This window comes from Antrostomus carolinensis, unplaced genomic scaffold, assembly GCF_000700745.2.
Source record: "Antrostomus carolinensis isolate BGI_N321 unplaced genomic scaffold, ASM70074v2 scaffold18285, whole genome shotgun sequence".
NCBI lineage: Eukaryota > Metazoa > Chordata > Aves > Caprimulgiformes > Caprimulgidae > Antrostomus > Antrostomus carolinensis.
The window spans coordinates 16,240-40,316 of NW_010314514.1; the positions used below are offsets into that span (position 1 = coordinate 16,240).

At 51.1% G+C, this 24,077-nt stretch overlaps 1 protein-coding gene across 1 annotated transcript; it reads right to left on the reverse strand.

Moving 5' to 3' along the window:
* Positions 1-10,181: 10,181 nt before the first annotated feature.
* On the reverse strand, positions 10,182-21,288 carry LOC104524715 (astrotactin-2-like; the record flags this gene model as incomplete). Its single annotated transcript, XM_010167675.1, has 3 exons — positions 21,031-21,288; positions 11,456-11,589; positions 10,182-10,330 (listed from the first exon to the last, which is right to left on the reverse strand). Coding segments are annotated over exons 1-3 (511 nt in total), but the record flags the coding sequence as incomplete, so codon positions are not given.
* Between the last annotated feature and the right edge of the window lie 2,789 nt (positions 21,289-24,077).

Sequence of the window (24,077 nt, forward strand, 5' to 3'; positions counted from 1 at the left end):
AGTGAGGTTCATTAATGCCAGCAAATTGACCAAGCTGAACAGGACCATGGGTCTCTCTGGAGTGGAAATTCAGGTCTTTTCAGTGGGGGTGATGCTCATATGGGTGAGGCTGGTTCCAAGGACAGCCCACCCAGGGATAGCAGAATTACTGTAGGAGCTGGGCTGCTCTTCAGGAGCTCTGAGCTCCAGTGAGGTATTTCCTACCCCAGTGTTACCCTATTTCATGAGGGTGAGTCATCAGATCACCACAAAAAACCTCAGGACCTTGCTTGTCATGATCAGAAACTTCCTTTATTAAATTAATGACCATTCCCTATCTGTCATCTGTTAATAAAAATAAATGAGGGCTGGAAGGAGCACTGCGGACTGGTGCCTGGAGCCAGGCTTGTATCAGCAGAACACGTGTCCATCAGCACTGCAGAGCTGCTCCAGGACACAACACACATGAACAGGAGGAGGTGTTACCCCACACACTGAGCAGTCTCCAGCATAAACCTGGTGGGTTCCCATTCACCAGTACACCTCAGGATGCTGCTTCAGTGCAGCATCCCTAATTAGTACAGTCCTGAAACACTCATTTGGCCACAGGGAGAAGCTCATCTCACTGGCTCTGGCTGGACCAACATGACATCCTTCCTCAAATACACCTTGCACATGGGACACATGAAAGCAGGCATTTAAATGCTCGCTGCTCTAAATGATCCCCTCTGGGATGTATCAACCTCTTCTCCATGATTGGCATGACATGGGCTAGGAAGGAAGATGATCTTAAATTGGTCCAAATGACACCAGTTCAAAATATGAAGCTTTTTCTGTCCCAGGATTCCTGGAGAGAGATGAAAAAAAGATGTTCTCTCCTTTGCAGACAAGCCCCAGTGGCAGCTCAGCACCACCTACCCCTGCCTCCGGCAAAGGAAAGGTCATGGTCCTGTTCCCTGGGAGAGCAGGATTACAGGGGTGGAAAGAGTTCAGAGACAGTCACCCCCGGCAAAGATCAAGTCAACATGATGCTGAGATAAGACCGCTCCTTGACCCCACCACACAGGCCCCATCAGTGGGAACCCAGCAGGGAAACACTGCAGAATATTCACTCTATCCCCCATAACCCAAACTAGCCACAGCAGTATTTCCTATTATGTCTCCATAACCTAATCTGACCCCTCTAGGGTCTCCAGATTAATATCTGAGAAAGCTCAGAAGTCCAATCACCCAATTACAGGGAGGAAAGGTTTATCCTATCTAAACAGCGTGAAATGTAACATAGACCCACTTGCCCCCTCCCTCCTAAGAGCCAGATCTCAATCCCTAGCAAGCTGAACAAACTGGGAAGGGGTCACGGGGGAAATGGGGAGGGTCTCTCCCTGCTCTTGTATCATATGAAACCTGCAGGAGGAACAGCTATTTTAATTGGCAAATCCCCTGACTCCAGGTTAAATCCCTCTCCATTTTTGCTTAATTTCCCTCACACTGAAGCAATATGGGGAAGAGATGACCTGCCCCACCTCAAGCTGCTGCCCAACAAGAGAAGCCCCTGTGGTCTTGGTGAACAGAGAGGCAAGACACGATGGTCCTCAGGACACACAGTGTACACAGCCCACCTTGGGAGATGCAGGGACAAAGGGCTGGTACCACCACGTGCCATCTAACACAGATACAGCTGGGGAATGGTGTGGGTTAGACCAGCCTTGATGCTGGCAGAGCAGAGCAGAGCAGGCAACGGGCAGGATGAGAGTCCAGAATGACTGCAACAACCCCAGAGTACCTCCTGCACTGGGGCTGCTGAGAGGTTCCAAACAGGACAGAACAGTGGCTTTGTGGCTCCTTGGATGCCTTTCCTATCTTTATTTCCTACAGAGAAGCGTGGAGGGACTCTGTCTAACTTTTTGGACTGTATTTCAGCCACCTGACAGAGCTGAATGCATGGGAAACCTCAACAGCAGACAGAGGACTGGAGAGCAGATTCCCCGTGCCGTTCAGGATCTCATCTCAGGCTTTGCCTACAATGAGAGGAACATACAAAGTCTCCATGAAGACCCTAACCTGGCAGGGAACCCCAGTCTGGGCATTATTCAGAGCCCATCCAAAGGGAAGACCCATGGATTTTGCTCAGCAAACATGCCCAAGTTTCCTCCCAGAGCGGGGTTGTGTTGCATCCACAGATGCCCCACAGCCTAATTTTTCCAAGCAGCTCAGGGCTGCATTGCCAAGCGCCAGCTTTGCAAACGCAGATTGAGCTTCCTTCCAAATTCCAGCCACAATTTATTGATTAGAAAAGCCTGTCTAGTCAATAAAGGCTCCCATGAAAAGGTTCCACTGAACTGCACTCACATGCCACAATCTGTCTGACTGCATTAGCAGCCTTGGCTGTTGATGCTTTCTGACAAGATGGATTTGTGGCCTTGACTTTTCCAGATCAGGAGAAACTTAATCCTAAAGGATAAAATTACAGACCAATAAAAAAAAAAACCCAAAACCCTCCATGACTGGCCTCATTAACTGCCATTCAAGAAGTTCAGAGCCTTCTTAGCTAGAAGGGAACATCTAGAGCTGTCCTTTGCCTTGAGGTAGAGGTAGCTCTGAACAGACAGTACAAAGCCCTTGGCAAACACTGTGCTCTTAAAGTCTGTGATGTCCTCGTGGCACCATCCAGGTTGCTCCATCCCCTGCAGTCAGCAGGGAACAGGCAGACAGTCCCAGCTCTTCACCTATGAAGTGATTTGGGAGAAAGCAAAGATAATGCCCAGTTCTGGCCAGAAGGTATCTGGGTAGATAAAAATAAAAAAAACCCTGGAACAACCATATGGAAATGTGAATTAATGAAATATTTCAGTAACTGACTCAATCCTAATTGAGAACCTTCCACCTCCCTTCTGCTTTCCAGGATACAAAAATGACACTGGTAGGTGGAAATAACTACAGCTGTCCCAGTGGGAGAGAAGTCGGCACTTCACAGCGAGTGTAATGGCCAAAATTAAGCATTTGCTTGGTGCTATTACACAACACATCCCAGGAAGCAGCTTCCAAAAACCTGACCTTCTCTTCAAAGGCTTCTTTTTGAATCATCTTTCCTTTTGCTACCAAGTGAAGTGGATTCAGCACTCAAGAAGGGTACATTCTGAGTGTTGAAAACATCTTTACCCGTGAGCTAGGTACAGGAGACCTGTATCTATTGATGACAGCTTCATGCAGCAGCCCTGCCCTGCCCAGGCTCCCTGCACACAGGGGTTGGCAGATGAAGCTCTGCTGCATTTCCATCCCCAGCATATAATCAAACTAGTCCTTGTCAAGTGGTGGTTGTGATCAGCCCACTAAGAAACCAGCTGAGATCTACCAGGCAGATCACCAAAGAATGAGCAGGGGGAGGCAACCAAGCAGTGAGTATAAGACCAGCAAGGTGGGTCACTAATTCCTGACCACCATCAGGGCCTCTTCTACTTTGGCGATGTTCAAGGACTTCTTTTGAACACGAGTCAAACACACAGATGCCCCTTGAAAGAGTTTCCTGTCATTCCCAGGCTGAGCACTAACCTTCCTGACCACCAGCATCACTGCACTGAGAGCAGCAGTCTGGTATCATAGATAAGGAAACCAAGAGAGACTTTAGTGCCCTTTCCAAATCTCAGTTTCTGATCCACCAGCTGCAGAGCCTACATCCTCTGGGCCAACTTACAAATCAAAAGTCATCTACAAAAATGGTACTTATGTTAATACAGGTGCCACAGGGCATTTACCTGCACAGGACCTTACAGAAGTAGTCAACACCAGCACCACACTCAAGACCATTAGCATCTTCAACAACAGTTGGTTTAAACTGTGAGGGTGGTGAGACACTGGAACAGGTTGCCCAGAGAAGCTGTGGCTGCTCCTCCCTGGAAGTGTTGAAGGTCAGGTTGGATGAGGCTTTGAGTAACCTGGTCTAGTGGAAGGTGTCCCTGCTGCTGGCAGGGGGGTTGGGACTGGATGAGCTTTAAGGTCCCTTCCAATCCAAACCATTCTATGATTCTATGAAACACTCACGCTTTAACATCCTCCCCACCTCATTGGCATGAATTAAGACTCTGGATGTTCACATATTTACCCAGCTCCTGGCCAGACCTGAAGCTCCTACAGCTTTCTAAGGGTAGTGTCAACTCCTACTACTCTCTCTGGTGCCCAGCCCGTTTGGAAGTCAAGACTCTAAAGATGATGTTAAGGCGTGGAATAGGAGCGCAACCTGGTCGTACAGAGATTGCACTGGCTCCTTACTGACAGGCACAGGATTTGTTCTGCCCAGAGAGTTGTTTTCTCTTTTTCTTCCAGCCTATCTCCGGTTTTCACATGACAGTATGCGCAGCACAGCTTGCAGACAAGAGGCTGCCCTGGAAGTGATGGTTGCCATAGCTATATCCACACAGCCCCGGCCACCCAGACACGTCAGAACGATGTTCTACAGAACAAAGTTATAAATAAGATACTCTCAAGCCTCAAGTCAGAGCACAACTTGCAAGTGTACAAAACACTGAGCCTCCTGGTTTGACCTCTTTCACGTTCTTTTATAGAGGTGATGAGTACTCAAAGACTCCTCTGCAGAACAGCATTGCTCCAGAGAAGCTTGTAATGCTGGCGCAGTGACATGCACAGGTTTTATATAACCATACCCTCAACTTCTGCACATCGTTCCACCCAGTCGATTCTCCAGACACCCTCCTCAGCTTACCTGCCAGCTCTTCTCCATGCCACAGTCCTGTATATAGAGGACTAGTGCACTACAGGACTCTGACCAAGCTGCCAGAATCTGCATTCTCCTGCTCTGAGGTCTACATGACCTCCAGCAAGCTCATTCAGCAGGCTGTGTTTCTGTTCTCTTAGACACTGGCCCAGGTTGCCCAAGGAAGTTGTGGATGCCCCCTCCCTGGAAGTGTTGAAGGCCAGGCTGGATGAGGCTTTGAGCAACCTGGTCTAGTGGAAGGTGTCCCTGCTGATGGCAGGGGGGTTGGAACTGGATGAGCTTTAAGGTCCCTTCCAACCCAAACCATTCGATGATTCTATGATTCTCCTCCTTTAAGGATTACAAGCTACCTCCTCTTATGAAGACGATCACTGCCCAGCCAAAGAGATAGTAGAGCAGCCAGGATCCCTGGATGTCATGAGAAACCATAAAGTTTGAGAGTCCCTGCTTAGATGTCACCTGTCCTTCTGGGACATGGCACCTTGTGACCAACAACAGCACTGCTCCATAAAAGCAAATGAGTGGGGCACTTTGTTGTATACTTTTTCCAGCTAAGACCCCACAATATGCACAAGTACATGAACACAGCTGTAGAAATGGTACCACAGAAAAGATGGAGGAGACCACAGCGTAAGAGCCTACACAGAACAGGAGAGAAGATGATGGGCTGGGAGAGAAGCAGAGCCTAGCAGTCCACCTTCTGTGATCTGCTAGCAGCAACACAGAGCAAGCAGGGTGTTGTGACAACGTCACATTCACACTCAGTGTCACCCTCAACCATAGTGACAGTGAGTGCTGCTTTGTTTCTCTGCATCTTCCCAGTTCTGCCTATTTTGATACTGGAGCAAAAGCAGGAGGAGATGGCTGCAAGTTCAAGCAGCACACCCATTGCACCTGCTTTGCATGGGTATGGAGCTGACTCTTTGGGTGGTGGGGAGTGACTGTGAGGTGTCACAAGAGCTGAGCTGCCACCTTGGGGGAGGCATTTCTTCCTCTGTGTCCTGTTTTCTTTCTTCCATCTGCACAACAAGGGAGAGCCCCTTGCATGATCTGGAAGATGAACTTATGAACAGCAAAGTGCTTTGAGATCCTCTTGTGGCTCACATACTGAAACTACCAACTCCACAGGCCTCCTCACCATCCCCTGTGCAGGTGCATGGTGTCCATCCCCCAAGACACCCACAGACAGTGGGGGCCCAGAGGCACAGCAGGAGCTCAGCACCATCCTGTGGCCCCCTGAGTTGATCTGGATGTGGAGCCCCACCAGCCTTGGCTAGGTCAGGTTCAATAGATGCGTGGTCAGAGACCCAGCAGCAAACAGACACAGGCAGGAGGGGAAGAAAACTGCACCAGGGAGAAGAACACCCAGAAAGGGACCAAAGAGCTCCCAGAACTACAAAGCATCACAGCAGCAACACGGCTACCACCCCAGGAGTGACACAGCCCCCCGCCGAGCCCATGGACCCCAGTCCACCCCGCAGCAGAAGTCCAGCGCCTTGTCCTCCTCCAGCCATTCCCAGTCCTGCTGTGTGTGTGCTACCAGCACATTCAAAACACGTTTTTATTTTTAAACTCTGCATTTTGCATGCTCACAGCAGCTGCCCCAAGCTGCACCCAGCCCCTGGGTGGGTCTGACCTCCCAGGTGGGCTCCAGAATTCAGTCCAGGTGTTAAACCAGGCACAGGTCTGCCTGCTTCCACCCAAGCATTTCACCCTTTGACTTTCAGGTGAAGCCTCCCACCTCAGCTCCTTAGCTCCCAACCCTAAAACCAGGCCAAGGATTTTCTGTCCTGCCCATCACAGGCTGGAGGATGCTCCCCATGCGGGACTGTCTCAGGAGGTGGGACTCAGCTCAACCAGGATCTTCTAAGCCAGAGCCACCACAACAAGCAACAGTGATACCCCAGGTCCCCCATGCAACACAGGCAGGGACACGGCCTGGCTACAACAACCAGAACTGAGACATAAAAAGCACTTTACACCACAGCCACATATCCACTCATCCCCCCCCCTCATCCCCTTCAGAGCTTCTTAACTTCAGAAACCTTCCTCCAGAGGAGTGTTGGAGTGACAGAAAACATTTTCCAAGCTTAATATCAGTTCCAGATGTTCACAGCCATTTCAGTTTGTACCTCACCCTGTAAAACACATTTCTCCCTCTCCCTCTCTCAAGTGCAGCGCCTGCTTCGTCCATGACATAATGCGCTGGCGGGCTCGGCCACGCACACACACACACATACACACGCTCGCGCCCTCTTCGAGAGCCCCATGTTCAAACAAAGAGCATCACTCAACTACAAAGCCGTCGCACACATGGAGTTATGAGTAATTTCCACAAGTTTTAATAAACAGTTTGGGATGTAATTGCTCTCCGCCTTCTCCGCTGGCTCCCGAGCGGAGAGCTGCTCGCTCCCTGCGCGCTGGTGTTGAAAGCGTGGTTTGTTTCGCACACAAGTTCACCTCCTATTCGCCTCAGATTGGTCCAAGGGCTGTGTTTTTCTAAGCACCAGTAATAAGCCTCTTTAGAAAAAGCACGTACAGCCAGGGGCAGCCGACCCATGTGAGCTCCCAGTTCCTTCCACCCCATCCCACAGCATCATCACCCGCGCAGAGCCCGGCAGGGAGCAGAGGGGATGCACGTTAGACCAGCCTCAAACTGACTCTGCTCCAAGAAGAAGAGGAACAAATAGTTTCTGGCTCAAGGGAAAAGCTTCAACTTCCAGTTGCAAAGCAAAGGGGAGGCCCAGGAGTTTTGCAAGGGTAAGAGACTGAAGGCATGGAAGGCTTTTGGGGGGCAGGAGGGAGGCAGAAGGCAGGTGAGGCAGGGGCCAGGTACCATCTAACATGCCATGGGGCTGTAGAGCAGCTTGGCACAGCTCTAGCCGCAGCCAGTGCCAGGAATCCCAATGAGAAATGTCTACAACTTCAATAAAACAAACAAAAAACCCCTTACAAGCACAAATAACCCAGATGTTTGCTCTCAAGAGATCCAAAGGATGACAGCAGCAGCCTCAAGAGCCCTCAAACCTTGCAGGATCCTCCCAGCTCAGCCCAGCCCTGCCACACTCTGCAGATCCCTGTGATGCACCTTCCAGCAATGGGAGCAACCTGGTCCTACCTGTCAGAGGGCCACAAGACTGATGGGGAAGAAAAATCTGCCAATACCCATCAAAAGCCATCCAAATTTCGTAACCCACATCCCCCTCCCAAGGTTTCCTTCTTCTGGGGTTGACTTATTTTTTTGTGGATGCTGCTCAGATGGGATGGAGATGTGCTGCAGCACGACAGGTGGGTGATAGTGGTGAGGGGATACCCACGGTAGGACTTTTGGCTCCAAAGCCTTTAAGAGCTGTAGCAGCCAGCATCTCTGCAAACCTCCATGAGGTATTTGCAAGAATCAAGTCATCTGGCATTAGGGGTCTGTAGGGTCAGAAAGGAATGAGGGCTGGAATGTTGTTTCGTTATAAACAACATAGGAAAAAAAAAGGAGAGATTTAGGATTGGCTTTTCTCTTTAATTGTTAATGGGGTCATTGTGTCCCCAGTGATCCCCCAGAGCAGGGATCGGGGAGGGCAGTTCCTTACAATGAATTCAATCACCTGTCAAACACATGGCAGTCACAAAAGGAAAATAATAATAATAATAATGATAATGATAATAATAATAATAATAATAATCTGTATTTCCTTCTCTGGCTGCCAGGCAAAGATCCAACTACTTCAAAGGAAAAACCCCACGTTTCCCTGGTCTGGCCTCACCTGACCGACGTGTGAGCAATCTGGAATCCCCATCCAAAACAAAGCCCCTCCTTTGGTAGCTTGTTTTCTTTCTCCTTGCCTGAAGGGTGCCCCTCCAAGATAAAGAACAAGCCTTCTTCCACGCCGGGAAACTAGAAACATAACTCAGGGGCCATGGCCACATTGGGCAGCTCTGGAAGTGGATGCTGGCAAGGTGTAGAAGAAAGCTCCCATGGGACAGGACTGGTGTATGAGCCAGGAACCAGAGCTCCTTCTTGCAGGGGTCTCCACAAAGAGCTGGGACCCCCCAAGATGTGGGGCTCTGGCTCTCTCCAGCTGGAAAAGTCCAGCTCTTCTGGCAGAAAAAAATCTGGATACAGTGGTGAGAGAGGCTGCAGAAGTAGAATAGATGAGCCTGAGATGAACGGAGAGGGTGGAAATGTCCCTGTGGCTGTGAGCTGGAGCAGTTTGCTCTGTGGCAGGTAATGGAGCAGCCGGCTTGGCTCAGAAGGTCCTACAAAATTAGCAAGAAGAAGAAAAAAGCCACCACCACAGGCTGAGAGAGACCTAAGGATGGCTCGTGTACAACTCCAATCTGGCTTTGGAATGATCTTCCTGAGATTGTCTTCTCAACACAGCAACACAGCCAAATAGCCTGCCAGGATGGCTGGGAAGTCCCTGCCAAACTGCAGGAGCACATCGAGGTTCCCATCTCCAACGCCAGTCCTGTCCCCACCTTCAGTCTGGTCCCTTGTCCTTGCAGGCAGCCCAGACACACGTCTTGCATAAGGACCAGGCTCCACCTTAAAGCAAATGAGGTTTTTAATCACCCAAAGCAGCTGTGGCAGAGCCTTGCTCCAAAAATAGGTGGAAACCCTCTTCCTATGATCCCTTACACAGGACAAGGTGGCTGAAATTTGGTACTGCCAGTGACACTGGCAGTCCCTGACATGTCACCTGAGCTTCTTCAACAAACTACATCCAAAATCCTTGAGCAAAAAGTAGTAGGAGGTTTTTCCTGGCTTTCCATGCAGCAATAGCATCACTCAAGGTCTCAAGTGTTATTTTCTGAAATACAGCATTGATTCACCCAAATCAAACCCCATCCTTCACACCCCTCCACCTTGCCCAGCAGCTCCTGGAGCATGGCTCAAATTGCTGACAAAGCCTTTGCAAGGCACAGAGTGCTCAGTCCAAGCCTGAGCTCAGAACCAAACTCCAACCCAGGGAAGTTTCAGGTTGCCCTGGAGATGTTTTGTGCTGCTTAAATGATCCCTCTAAATATTGCAGGTTTAGAGTTACTTCAATAGGTGTGAGAGGCAACTTCAAGAGTCCTTTCAAAGGCTGGCATGCAATGCAATACTCACTGGAATGGACCAGTAAAGCCCTTGAGATGTTGAGGGCTGCCCTTCCTCCGCCATCCTGTAGCATTTCAGACTGATCAGATCAAACCCTTACTTCAGTCAGAAACTCCAGCTCACAGCTCTCCTACTCAAAAAGGGCAAATCATTTCCTTTTGCCATGCTGTGTTTCTGTATTTCCCTTTCCCATCAGATACCCATGTCTGCAGAAGCCTTCAGAAACCTCTCCTGAATGCAACAGGTTTGATACCTCAAGGAACACTTTGGCTCTATGCACCATTCTCCACAAAAGCAGGAGCTCTCAGACAGGATGCAGGATCCACCACCATATCCACTCTGCACCCAGAGGAGGTTTGTCCTCACAGCCTCACCCACCTGTATAGAGGTCCGTGTCCGTGTACTCATCCACCTTCTTGTGCTGCAGGACATAGTCAGACACCTTTGTCCCAATGGCAGGCTGCACGTCCAGCCACTCCAGAGAGACCACAGTGCTGGAGGGTTCCACGTTGGGGGAGAGCCGCAGGCTGGGCAGGAGACAGGAAAGAAACCAAGTGGGACATCAGGTCCTTTTCTGGGGAGGAATCCACCTCTACAAGCAGCACAACTTTGGCAGGGCTCATGCTCATACATGGACACAAGGACAGGGATAATGAGGGCAGAATGGGTAGGTGAGCACAGAACTTCCAGATGAAGTTCAGTTGGGTGCAGCCTACACAACGTGTGTCCTTACCTCCTCCTGCTCCTCTAAGAGCCTACATCACACAACTGCAACCGTGCAACCCCAAATATCCCATCTAAAGGAACCTTCAGCCCTGGGAGGACCTGCTGCCCCAGAGCAAAAGAAAAGGAAAGATCCCGCTTAACCTTCCTGCAACCTGGCAGGGTTGAGGCTGCAGGAGGAGAGAGGAGGGTCTGGTCTTCATTGTCAGCAAGCAAAGACAAGGGAGGGTGGGAGGGATGTAGAGAAGGGACAGGTGTGGCTGGGAATTCACCCAGCTGCAAACCAGCAAATCTCTGATGGGTGTGAGCAAAACCCAAAGCAGGGCAGGTGTGCACAACCCACTGCCCGGATCAGGGACCCCATGGGCAGGGGTCCAGGCAGAGCAGGTCTGTGTTCCTGGCTGTGCCAGCACAAAGGTGACCACTGCTCTTTGCACTGGGTAACCAACAACACAAAGTACAAGGCTATGGAGAGTCTGGCTCCAGGCATACAGGCATGTTTGCTGAACTCAGGATGGGAAACGAATCCCCTCTGAGGATATTGGCTCGCTAAGAAGGTGTTCTGCTCCTTGTGGATCGCTGGAGCCAGTCTTCCTGCTTTCTCAGCTCATTTCCCATCAGCTCGCTCCTGATTTGCTCTTGCTCTGACAAGCCACAATGAATTGCACCCTAATTCCATTTCTTTCAGCATTTGAAATCCCATTCTAGAAGCCCTGCTAATCAGGTGATGAAAATCTATAAGGAAACCTTCCAGGGCCACAGCTGGAGCCAGGATATCCTAAAGGCTTCCGTCACACAGCCAGGAGCACTGGACTGTGGCCCCAGGGCTTGGAGGCAAGAGGAAGGAGGTGGCTGTGGGCTGAGTGTGGGGGAAAGGGGCTGGTACTGGGGGGCCGTGACCCACGGGAGGGGCTCGCACCCATACGTACACAGGCGGAGGGAGAGGGCTGCAGTTCGGGAGTCCGTTCTCATCGAAGGCGTTGAGGTCACATCTGCACCAGTCTTCGATAACATCGCCTTTCCCCGAGCACCAGTATGAGCTCATCAGGGCGCCCTTGAAAGCCTGATGTGAGAACAAAAAGTGTGAACACGTGTGCTAGAGACTCAGGGAAATCCGGCCCGTGGGTGTGTGTGCACAGAGCCTGGGGAGATTGGGAAATAGCGGGGGAATCCTCCCCAGCTCTGCCACTGACTCTCTGCATGGCCCTGGGCAAGTCCCTTCACCTCCCTGTGCTCCAGCTCCCGCCTATCCAGTGATGCTGGTTCATCCCTGGGTGCTGCTTTGAGTGTGGGGACAGGGAGCGTCTGCACGATGCTTTGTACAGAGCAGATCTCCTGTGATGGAGGACTGAGCTGCCTGAGGAAACACAAACATAAGCCTGTTTGTGACACCAGAGATCACACACTGGGCACCTTTACACTGCTGCTGTGCACACACCCATCCCATAGCTCTTTCTGTTCCCACTAAGAATAAAGTCATTCCTACATCCTCAACAACACAGAGCACTTCCAACCCTCTCTTAGGTTTGTTACTCACATGAGCTGCCCTCTTGCAAGCAAATTGCTGCTTTATTCACTTGCATAAGGAATATTCACAAGAAAAATGGCAGCATCTGGAAGAAAATAAAAGAACCCTAGAAAAGCCTTGCAGGGTGTTTCCCACTGGGCAGTCTCCTTCCCACAGGCTGTCCTCAGCCTGATCCAACCACTCCTAATAATGCCAACTGATCCCCAGAATAACAGCCATCCATATGCTGGGATCTGAGGCTGAAACTCTTTGACTGAATTCCCAAAACCATTCGGGTCCAACCCCACGGTGTCTTCTCTGTGCTTATCCTGCAGCTCGGTGTGGTCAGTGTCAGTTCCTTTACTCTATGATGGGGCATCCCTCATTCCGTACCCTGCTGTAGTACCCTGCATGGATTTACAGTGGTTTCTCCACTCCCCTTTGCCTGCCATGCCTAATTAAACCTCCAACTAATTAAACCTTAAAGACAGCATCTCTCCCTGCACACACACAGCCAACGTTCACCCCAACCCTGGGAAACCTTAACGCCCTGCTAGAATAATCATAACACCAAAACTTCATCCACTTAAACAAACCTCTTTGTCATGCTTCTGACCTTTTAAAAGGCACATTTTGGGGCTGAAACACCTTCACAGATCCTCATCCACGTACAGCAGCTTCACTGCCAGCCTCCACACGACCCAGCTCGCAGCAGCACTATTCCACCCGTTCAAAGCTGCCTGCGGATGCCTGGCCCTGGTGATACCGCCCGCGCCACCAAGTTACACCTTAAAGATAAAATCCTGCCCTTTGAGAAGGACAGGGGTGGCTCCAGCAGCTGTGGCATTTAGTAGAAAGCTCTAGGAAAAACGCCATCCCGGGGAGGTTTCTGAAAAGAGGAGGTATAAATAGAGCCTGATGTCAGGGCTCCCATTGTACAGAGTGCTGTCGCTCTCTCCAAACACCCCCAGCACCTTTAATGAGGCGACTTGAGGTTCTTGGGTCTGAAACATTTTCTACTTCCACGTATTTACAAAACGGGACTGTTCCAGAAAGAAAGCAAATAAAAAATTTAACAAAAAAAAAAAAAAGAAAGAAAGGAAAAAAGATGTGAAAGAGAAAAAATGTGACGTTATTTGATTTTGTTCTTTAGGATGTAACTGGAGCACTGGGCTGGAAAGGGCATTGCAAAGTAATTGGAGAGCAGGAGAGACAGAGGAGTTGGTCTGACACACAGATAAATGGGTGCGGATACACTTCTGTAGAGATCAGCGGCTCTGTGCACGATAGAAACAGAAAATGATGCACGTAGATGGATGGGGCAGCGTGTGCTCTCCCTAGGAAGCAAGACACATACATATGTTGTGGGTACGTGCACTGTGGGCAAAGACAGATGTTGGGTGATCCCTGGAAGAGCTGCACCATCACACTGATGGCACTGCTTCACTGTCACCCTGTCATAGAATCCCAGACTGGTTTGGGTTGGAAGGGACCTTAAAGCTCATCCAGTTCCAACCCCCCTGCCAGCAGCAGGGACACCTTCCACTAGACCAGGTTGCTCAAAGCCTCATCCAGCCTAACCTGTCCCCAGCCCTAACCCACCCCCCAGCTCTGCATGCTCCCTCCCTTGGCACTAACCAGCTCCTTCCTGCACATCCCCAACCCAGGGCAGAAATCCCCCCCACCCCATCCATGCCCTTTAGCCAAATCCAATAGTCAATTCTTTCTTTCTATTTTCTTTTTTTCCCCCGATGGTAAGTGCAAGGCTGGATGAGCAATCCCCTCTGCTCTGCCTGCCCAGCCTCACGCACGTTTTAATTAGATCCTGCAGGTACCCAGCCGTCATCTGCCTTGCGTCAACCTTCACACAAACGAGGTTAGCTAATCGATGCGTCCTTCAATTGCGCTCATTAAGGCGAGCACACCTACGCGCGCTAACCGGGTTACTCGGAGCGTGGTGAGCCCTGGGTCCTGCCTGTTCCTCCCTCCCATTTCCAGCAGCCAGCTGACGCCAGGGTGGGGCCAGGGCGGCTGGGCAGCCAGGACTCACCTCCTCTCACTTTCCAGTGGGATTTCAAGCCAGGGGTTTCCAGGATTTTCCCACAGGTGCCGGGGAACGCGTGTTGAAGGGTGGGGAAGCGGCAAGAGCGAACTGGTGTGGGGAAATCATAGGATCATCAAATGGTATGGGTTGGAAGGGACCTTAAAGATCATCTGCCATCAGCAGGGACACCTTGACTGTTTTGGGTTGGAAGGGACCTTAAAGATCATCTAGTTCCAACCCCCCTGCCATCAGCAGGGACACCTTGACTAGTTTGGGTTGGAAGGGACTTCAAAGATCATCCAGCTCCAACCCCCCTGCTGTGCACAGGGTTATCAACCACTAGATCAGGCTGCCCAGGGCCTCATCCAACCTGGCCTTGAATGCCTCCAGGGATGGGGCATCCACAGCTTCTCTAGGCAACCTGTTCCAGTTCCAGAAATGGGTAAGACTGTGCAGAAAGAAAGGCTGAAGCTTCCCACACAAAGATATTGATGCTCACCATCGCTTTAGGAAGCTCTACACACCCTCCATAGGGACACCAGCCTGCTCCCTGGGGACATACACTGGCACCACAGAAACTCCAGGACAAACAGAGGGTCTCGGTGAGCTTTGAGGACTCTGTGGTCCTCCCAGCCCTGAAGTGCATTTGCTATAGTTCAGACACAGCCCATCCTTCCTTCCCTTGCCTCCCCCAGCTTTCTCCAGGCTCTGACTGCAGTGGTAGAAGCTGTTCTCAGGCCCTGGCAGAGAGCAGCAGCCAAAGTTTCCTTCCCCTGCAAAGGCAATAGCAATAATCAGCCCAGTCCCAAAGGCTCACTGCAGGCATGTGCTCCTCCACAGGTGGCAACCACATGGAAACCTCTCCTTCCCTCTCTCCTTCTGACAGCAGAGCCCAGGAGGTACAGGACTGCTCACACAAACCCAGGGGAACAGCAGCTGCCACCCAAACCAGGAGCCCAGCAGCACAGGAATACCATGAGCAATGGACAAAGGATGCAGCAAAGGTGCTGAGACCCCTCCCAAGGGCAGCTGCAGCCCTTGGGAGAGTTGCAAGTGGGCATGAACAGGGACCTCCCTGGGCTGTGGTAGTTGAGGACCACCTTCCCCTCCTGCCATGGAGTAGGCACCTCCACATCTCCTGTCCTTCCCTGCTGCCATGCTCAGAAACATGCAGCAAACACTCTCTCCCAAGCCAGGAGATGGTACATACAAGACAACCATCTCCAACATAACCATCTCCACATCGGATGCTTTGCCATGGTGGTCACACCAAGGTCTTGAGCTGGGAAACCCCAACAGGCTCTACAAGCATGAAGGGCTTCCCAGGAGCAGCCCTGCCTGCTGGGGATGGCAGAGCAGCCCCCCGATGAGCTGTCCCACGCCTGCCAACCCCTCCCTGGGATCTCAACGCCCCTCTGTGCCCTAAGGCAATTTTATCTTTCATTTAAAAGTATCCAAATTGTATTGTTTGCCTGTGAGTCAGCCCATTTAGTTTATGTCCTTCAGTGCCAGAGGGGAAATTTATGAGATGAGAAACTGGCTGGAAACGTTTATTTTCTAGATGACGAGTCATGCCATTAGATATATAGCATTATGAATCATAGGAACAGCATCTAATTTGCTCTTAAAGGTATAATAGGTCTGACTCCCCACACCCATGCACACACATATATTGGATTGATAGTTCCCCCATAGGATGGCTAGTTCATTTGTTTTGACACGACCAAGACTTACAGGACCATAAAGTCCCATCTTACCATAAGTTAAGCCTATTCATAAAAAAAAATATATTAGGGAAACAAATGATCAGCTAAGCACATTTATCCTACACTCGATTGCATATGGATCGTTCTCCTGTTGTTATTTGTGCTCAGGGGGAGGCCATTTGGCCCCATATTTACAGCTTAGATGCTCTGGAACAGAGTAGAGAAGAACATTTCCTTTGTCCTCTGGTAGACCTGGCTGATGGAAGGAGAAGCATTAAGTTATTTCTGACCGTGGCTTTTCTGTTGACATCCCCAGAGAGGAAAATTATAGGACATGAAGGAACCTTTTAGATCAGTATTTGCAGGACTCAGCACACACCATGAAGGTTGGTGTTTCCAGATGGAAATCTGGAAAGGGCATGTGTTGGGTGCTTATTTGTGAATATTTGGTCTTTTCCATGGCTGACAGGGATATGAAACTCTAGCTCAATTGTTTCTTTGAGTCTAAGTTTCTTTGTGGTCAGTATGCACACCTCAGTTTCTGGAAAAATTAAAAAGGAAATAGAGGGAGATAAAAAAACCACCACAAAATGAGCATGCAGGCTGGACAGAGATAGGCTGGAGATAGTGAAGATGATCTAGAAGTTGGAAATTTGGTACAAATTGGGTTTTGCACTGCTTTCCCTGGTCTTTGTTTGCTCCTTTGTTCTTCTTCTTCTCAATGTAGAAGGAAAGGAAGAAGAATGGAAGCAGGTTGGGTCACACCAATGGATGGGGTCAGCCCCATGTTCAGGGACATGGAAACATTCTGTCCCTCCATGTCTGCAGGATGGAGATGGTGCCTGCACACCACCACCACCACCATCACCACCACCACCTTCCCTCGTGTGCCAGTGGATTGCCTGGTGAGGTGCAGCCCTGTCCTGCTTCCCAGCACATCCAGTCACCCAGTGATGCCACCCCACATGGTGCCTGACACAACAGGGTCACTGACTGGAGCTCCTGGACACTGCTGTGCTCCAAGCAGTCTGGAGGTGGCAATACTGACTGTTCATCAAGGGAAAGAACACGAGATACAGGCTCAAGCAGGGATTTCACAGACTGAATAGGATGCTACCACGATGACAGGGTGGCTGGAGGAAAAGCTTTCCATGTTCTTACAGTAGTGCTCAGTGCTGCTCACAGGAGATAAACGCTGCTCCATAGTCTAGACATCTCTAGGACGAAGGGGGGGGAAGAAGAAAAAATAAAATAAAAAAAGAAAAAGAAAAGAGGAGGAAAACTAAGGATTTCCCATGCCAGAGACTCTTTCCGGGATCATCAGTTCGCGTCTGGAAGTCTGCTCCAGGTTCTCAGCAAAGGAGGATGAAGTTTCCCTGCTTGCTCTTGGCAGCTGATCTCATCTTGTGCTGCTCACACCCTCCCTGCCTCCGGCTGCCTGTCCCCGGGGAGCAGGATCACCAGCACTTCATCCCGGGAAGGCACATCAGCAGCTTACCGGAAAGGTCAGGGTGCTGGAAGAGACCCAGGGTGGGCAGCATCCTGCTTTCTGTTATTTATGGGATCTGAGGGAGCAGCAGAGGACACTGTAAAACCTGGCAGCAGGGGAAAGAAAAGCCTTTGCACTGCAGTGAGAGTCCTGTCCCGGGGAGCCAGCTCTGCTTTCACACCTCAGCTACAAAGCTCCCTGTTCTAGCCCGATCCGGGTGTCACAAAGCAGCTATTCTTCCCGTGGTAACGCACGTCGGATGTGGGTTAGAGCTGCTGCAGGATGCTCGAGGGCATGAGGAGGAGGATGAAAGCCAATTAGCAGATATTAAAACAAAGCAAAAACAAATAAATAATAATAATTTAAAGAAAAACCAAACAAACACATCCCAGACCAAACCAAAAAACTCACCTCAACATACAAACACTGTCCCCGTTCGCCCTGGTTGCCTCTCAGCTTTGGTGGTGGAAAAAGAAATCCCTGGCACCAGCTCCCCACGCCGTCAGGGGCTGCTCTGGGGAAGCTGCGTACATAGCAGGGAGGATCGTTGTCCTCCAGCAGCTCTGCCATCGGCTGCTATACAGGGGTCAAAGTGAGCCCATGGCCTCTGGGATGCCTTTCCCCCTGTCCTTGTAGAATCCTGCAAAACCTCACCCTCTTCCTGCCAGGCCCAGAGGACATCAGAAGAACCAGCCCTGAGACCCGGGCAATGGGAAGGGCCCAGGTACCCGTTCTCCTGAAGGGGATTCAAGGGTCATGGCCAAACTCTTCTTGAGAAATGAGGCTGAATTTCACTCCTCCAGCCTCTGCCTCAATTCCTCTGTCCCTCCTCCAACTTATACCTCTCCCACTCCTACTCCAGCCTAGGACCCATCTCCTCCAGGCACGTCCCTGCTCTCTGTCCCCCCAGCCTCCTACTTGATGCTGGAAGAGGACATTGCATCATCCAGATCGTACCTGAGATGCTCCTGACAGCACCCACCTTTTAGGAGCCCATCCTGGGGTGCAGAGCGAGGAAGTGGTTCCAGCCAGTGACTTTCTGGCATGCCACAGCGGACCAGGGCCACCGCTGGGTCTTGGTGACAGGGTGATGCCCCGATGGAGGTGGCATCTTCCCACTGCTCCCAGATCTCTGCCCTTTCTTGGTTGCCCTCTTTCCCCACTCATGGGGGGGAGGCGAGGGGGAGGCCATGCCCCTGTGCCCATGGGCATCCCTCATCCCTGAGCTCACGATGCCATGGAAGGTACAAGGACACACTCTCACATGGGCAGCATTAACCCAGAACCAAACCATCCTGTCTGGGACACAGGCACAGCTACCACCAACTCCATCCCCTCCAGAGAAGTGGGTGCAGCTTTACCCAGCTCAGGCCACCCAATGCTGAGGGGTGAGGTTCATGCTGTGGTGGCAGTGAGCCTCTCCAGCAGCAGTTGGTGACATCTACCAGGCACTGGGACTCATCCCTGCCCATGGGGCCGATGGGCTGCAGCAGAAGAGAAATAAAGATCCTGCAGGAGAGAGGCTGATGGAGAGAAGGGCAAGAAGCAAACTGGGGAGGAAGGGGTGGAAGGAGCAGGACAGCAGCTCAGGTGAAGGTTTAAGAAATGAGCAAGAAGGGGAACAGAAAGTGCTGGAGCAGATGTGAGACAAGGGATTCATGTTGAGGGAATGGGAATGGCCAGGGAAGAGGAGGAGGGACAGGGAAGGCAAAAAGCACTCTTTGTGTCCTGCTGTGGCAAGGGTGGGGATGGCCTTGGTGGCTGCAGGGACAGTGGGTGGGAGGACCTGCCATAGAGAGAAGCCCACAGCCAAAACAACAAGACCCAGTCCAGCTGCATTCCAGGGCTTCTGCACCCACCTGCCCCCCACCCCAGGACCCAGCACTGTGGCCGGCACAGGGTCACCTGTCCTGGCACTTACTGCTCACTGCCAGCTCCCATTGTCCCCTTAGCACCTGCTCCAGCAGCACCCACCATCCTCCTGCCACCCTGCTACCTCCAACCCCAGCACCGCTTGATGGAGAGCACCCTGGGGTGCTCACACACAGCAGCCTTGCACAGACAGGCTCCCTGGGGTGTCCCTCCACCTCTGGGTGAGCAGGTGGAGGGAGAAGGAGGAGGAAGAGGAGGAAGGATGGATCAGATGCAGCCCTCTGGAAGACAGCTGGGGCTTCTCCCGTTTGGTTGCTTCGTTGGGGTTTTGTTTGTTTGCTGGTTTTCCCGGCGCCTCAGCAGAAAGCACAATGCGGGCTGTCCTCCAGCTGCAGGGGATGGGGCCAGGGGAGGGAGGCTGCTGGGGAAACACAGGCTCCAGCTCCCCAGGACAAGGAGACACCCCAAGTGAGCTCAGCAGGGCTGGGGGGACAGATGAGGAGGAGGAGGGAACTTCACAGCCAGGGTCAGAGAAGCAGGGTGGCATTGCCACCTGGGTGCAGGGTTAGGAAGGGGAGCTCGTGGTGAGCAGAGGCCATGGAGACCCCCCAGATCCTGCTGGGCTCTGCTTGCTTTCACTGTTCCCCCTTCCCCACTGGCTAACCTACCTCTTGTACCCCAAAAGGAACTGTCTTCTTGCAGATCACTGCTAGGGAGCATGTCTTCAACCATTCTTCCCACTGCTCTCCTTGCATCTGCAATACCTCATCCCAGCACTGCCTTGGACATGGGGATAACAGCAAGTCAATGTCTACACAGGAACTGCCCAGCAGGAAGAGCAAGAATGGGTGGGGAAAGGGTGAAGGATGAGAAAACAGTGGGAGAAAGGGAGTTTGGGGAAAAGAGCTGGAAAGAGAGAGGAACTGAGTTATGGAAGTCAGGCTGCATGGAAGAACCAGGAGGGTTGATAGACAGGAAAGCAGGAACAAGATCAAGGCAAGGAGGGACAGTCCCCATAAGGGACTTGCAGGACAGGAGAAGCACGGGGGCTCTTTTGCCCATGCACCTGGGAAGGGATGAAGCATCATTCCTGGTGGTCACATCTCCATGTGCTAGGATTGCTTCCTGACCTGCAGACTCCTGCGTCTCACCCACAGCTGCTGCGCACTGGATGCTCCAGGCACCTTAATCAAGTGCAGGCTCAGTGCTAAGTGTCTTCAAGCAGGTCCATCAATTTTGGATTTGAGGTTGGGGTTAGAGAGCTGCAGAGCAGGGTGGGGAGCAGCAGCAAACCGAGAAAGGGGGAAATCAATGTCCACAGAATTAACACTGAAGTTCTTGCAGGAGGCAGAGGAGCCCAGCCCCAGGGAAGGGTGACCTCCAGGTTTGGCTGGTCCCTCCTGGAGTAACAGTGACCTCCTGTGGCTGTGGGACTGTCCCGAGGGGCTGGTTATTCCCTTCTTCTGCATCACTGGAGCCATGAAGAGCTTTGGCCACCCCTCACACAGCTACGGCTGAGATCTGAGAGACAGGAGTGAAAGGCTGCCCAGATGCCTGGCTCCTGAGACCCCTCCCCAGGACACATCCTGCACACTGGTGTCTGCTGGGGGTGGACACAAGGAATGACTGTGGTCCCAGCTGCTTACAGCATTGCCTTCACCAGACTGAAGGCGGGGAGATCCAGGTCTGCAAGAAGTGGTGGGCAGTAGGATCTGCCAGCTCCATCACTGACACCATCCTGAAGCGTTCCCCACCAAACAAGCACACAAAAACAATACCCTGCCCCAGGAAACCCAAAGTTCATGCAGAGACTGAGGAAAGTGGACTTGAGAGGTGACTAAGGAAAGACCACAGTGGTGCAGCTGCTCCACCACCAGCTCACTCACCTCCCTGGTATCGTTGTCCTGGATCAGAGCGTACAGAGGCACCACTCGGTTGATCTCCAGAAGAACTGGCGTGGGGCTGAGCTGCTCCTTGCCGGGGCGTCGGCACAAATGGCAAGTGGATGGGCAGCGTCCTTTCTCCTCGCAGTGAATCTCCACACCTGAGATGAGGTGGTCATCAGACAGCATCTGTGCTGTCAGCAGGCCTGAGAGATAGGTGATGAAGGGCATGGATTTCAACTCCTTCTTGTTCCCAAGCTCAGTTGTTTCTGGTTTAGGGAGAGGGAAGAAACCAAACAACATTAAATAAACCTCAGCACAGTCATTTTCCCAAATCCAAACTCTGCTGAAGCCAGGATAAATGCAGCTGCTGAAGGTGTAGGCCAGGTGGGAGCAGGAAACCATAAAGGTCAAGGAGAGAAGGAGAAAAACAGGACTTGCAGGCCACTGCTTGGGAGTGGGTAGAAATCATGAGTGTTTCCAACCAAGCACTTCTAGAGGGACACAACTGATCATCATTGTGCTTTTTTTGGTAACTTGCGTATTCACTTTCTGCACTTCAAAATGAAACAAAACCACCCAAGTGTGGTGCCAAAGAGAAACCTCTCCAAAGGAACCAGGTCAAAGAGCTGAGTGCCCTCACCCCTGCCCCAGCACCAGCCCTCTCTGGTCCCTGTGGTCCTCAGCTCCCTCTTTTGGGTGATACATAATCCAGGGCACTGAGATGGATGCAAAAGCTGCAAAGAGACAACAGTGTGGGATGAAGCCCCTTGGCAGAGGGGTAAGCAGGTACCACAGCAAACTCCCTGCACGGGGAACAGATGGAGGCATTTCCAAACCCAAACTGACAACATTCTTCTTTCAGGAAATATTCAGGCCTTTGAAAGCTATCATAAAACTTCCTGGTGGTCTTAACTACAAGGAGATAACCCCAGAGAGCCTGACTTTGTTCTGCCTTGCTCCAAACACTTGCTAAGGACAAGGGAAGTAATCATAGATGGTGATACCCTGAGGAAAGGAGAGAGGACTCCCACCTTTGTCCTGGCCACTTCTATTGAAACTCTTCATCTATAGACACTTCTCTGGGGTTGATCCAAGAAGGAAGGCCCAACTTTCATAGCCTGGTGATTGGCCTACAGAAAAAAAAGCCTTTCTCCATCCTATGCCTGACTGAGGCTCTCAACAGCATGAGCTGGATGGTTGTTGCCTCCAGCAACAACTTCCAAGTCCCAAGAAGGAACTGTAGAGGAACAAGGATTGTCTCAATGCCCTGGGCTTGCAGTGACATGCAGCTGATCTGCCAAGGCACTAGTCAATTATAAATACAAGTAAACACAGTAATCATTCATCACCCCTGAAGCCCTTCAGGCTAGGGACAGCCCTTCCCTGCTGTCTGGCTGTCAGGGAACACTTCTGTGCGCAGGATCAAAGCCATCATGGGAAGAATGAGCAAATTCCAACCAATCTGTCTGTCGGTGGGATAAAAGGGGGGCAGTTGCTAAGATAAATTAAAACAAGGCTGTGAGGAGATGTCTCAACATCTAGGGAGACACTGGTGTACACAGACATGGAAAACAAGAGTTGGAGCTGGTTCTTGGAGAGATTATTTTTCTGGAAGAGGAGCTCCAGGCAACTTCAAGCCTCATAAGGGAAAGTCATGAAGCTGTGACAAACTGGGTGGCTCAGAAAGAGAGAAGCTACAAGGCGATGCCATGAGCCTCTGCTCACTTCTGGGTAAGAGTAAGTTGGGTTGTTTTTTTTTTAACATCACAACTAAACTACATTTAGAAGAGAAAGAAGGAGATGACAATGACACTTCTGGGCTGCAAAGCTTCTTCACCAGAGCTCAAGCACTGATTTCAGCAATCTTCCATGGGGAAAGAAGTTTTGGAGCCATGCTGTAAGGGAGAACATGAACATAGAGCTGGAGAGAAAGTGGAACCAGTTATCTCATGATTGGCAATAGGATATCAAACCTTCCTTCCTGAATTATCAGCTTTATAGCTAAGAACTACAGATCACTCACATCAAATTCCTGGATGGGTCCTCAGCACAGGCTATGGCTTAGCCTAAGCTTAGCTAAGGCTTGTCTGGAGATGTGGCACACAGCTTCAAGCCTTTCTGAAAATCCTTGTTCAAATTGCACATATAGGCTTCTAACAACACCTGGAAGAAGACCTGGAGAGAGCCCAGCCTGGATGGGCAGCAGTGCTGGAGCACTGCTCTGGGAATGCCTCGTTGGAGGCTCCGTTCCAAGCTGTCTGCTCTGCCCTTCTCCCTCCGTGTCATCTATCTTCTCTGTGTTGAAGAACAAGGCACACGATGCATTTGCACACAGTGCTGTGGGCTCAGGTGTTCTTCGAGTACAAACAAATGGTAAGGAGCAGGATGAATAAACAGGAAGACCAACCTCCCTTGGTCCTCCTCAGTTATGGTCTGTGTTTGTAAGGAGCAAGCCAAGGCAAGTAAGGAGCAAAATAAACCTCTGAGCAAGAATTTCCCCCTGCAGGGGAGTGCTGACTCCAGTCTCCCTGCATTGCCCTGTGTTGAGGGACACGCTGATGCAGCTGTAAGAGATTAAACTCAAGTGTTCACTTTAGCTGCCCCATCCAGGAATAGGGATGAAGCTCCATGTGGCAATGCTCCACCAGATATATCACCTTGGGGAAGGAGAGGACACGGCTTCCCTGCAAATGGCGGCCTAGACATGGAGAGCCATCCTCCAACATCCACTCTGACAACACAGCCCCTTCAGCAAGAAAAGAAAATGAACATGAGCTCATCCAACATATCCTGCACCACCCACCACCTCCTTTGCCCATAGCTCCCAGGAAAGGGCACTGTAGCTGGGAGGAGCTGGTGGTGGAGGTGGTGCTTTCAAGAGCTTTCCAAAGGTGCTGCCATGAAGGTGAGGGTTCCTCCTTTCTCCTGAAGGAAAACCAGATGGAGCAAAGCCATTGCAGGAGCAGCAGTCATCAAATGGAGCTGCACAGGGGAAAAGTGTAGAGGTCTGCAAATAAAATAAGGTAGAAAAGTGTGTGAGTAGTGCA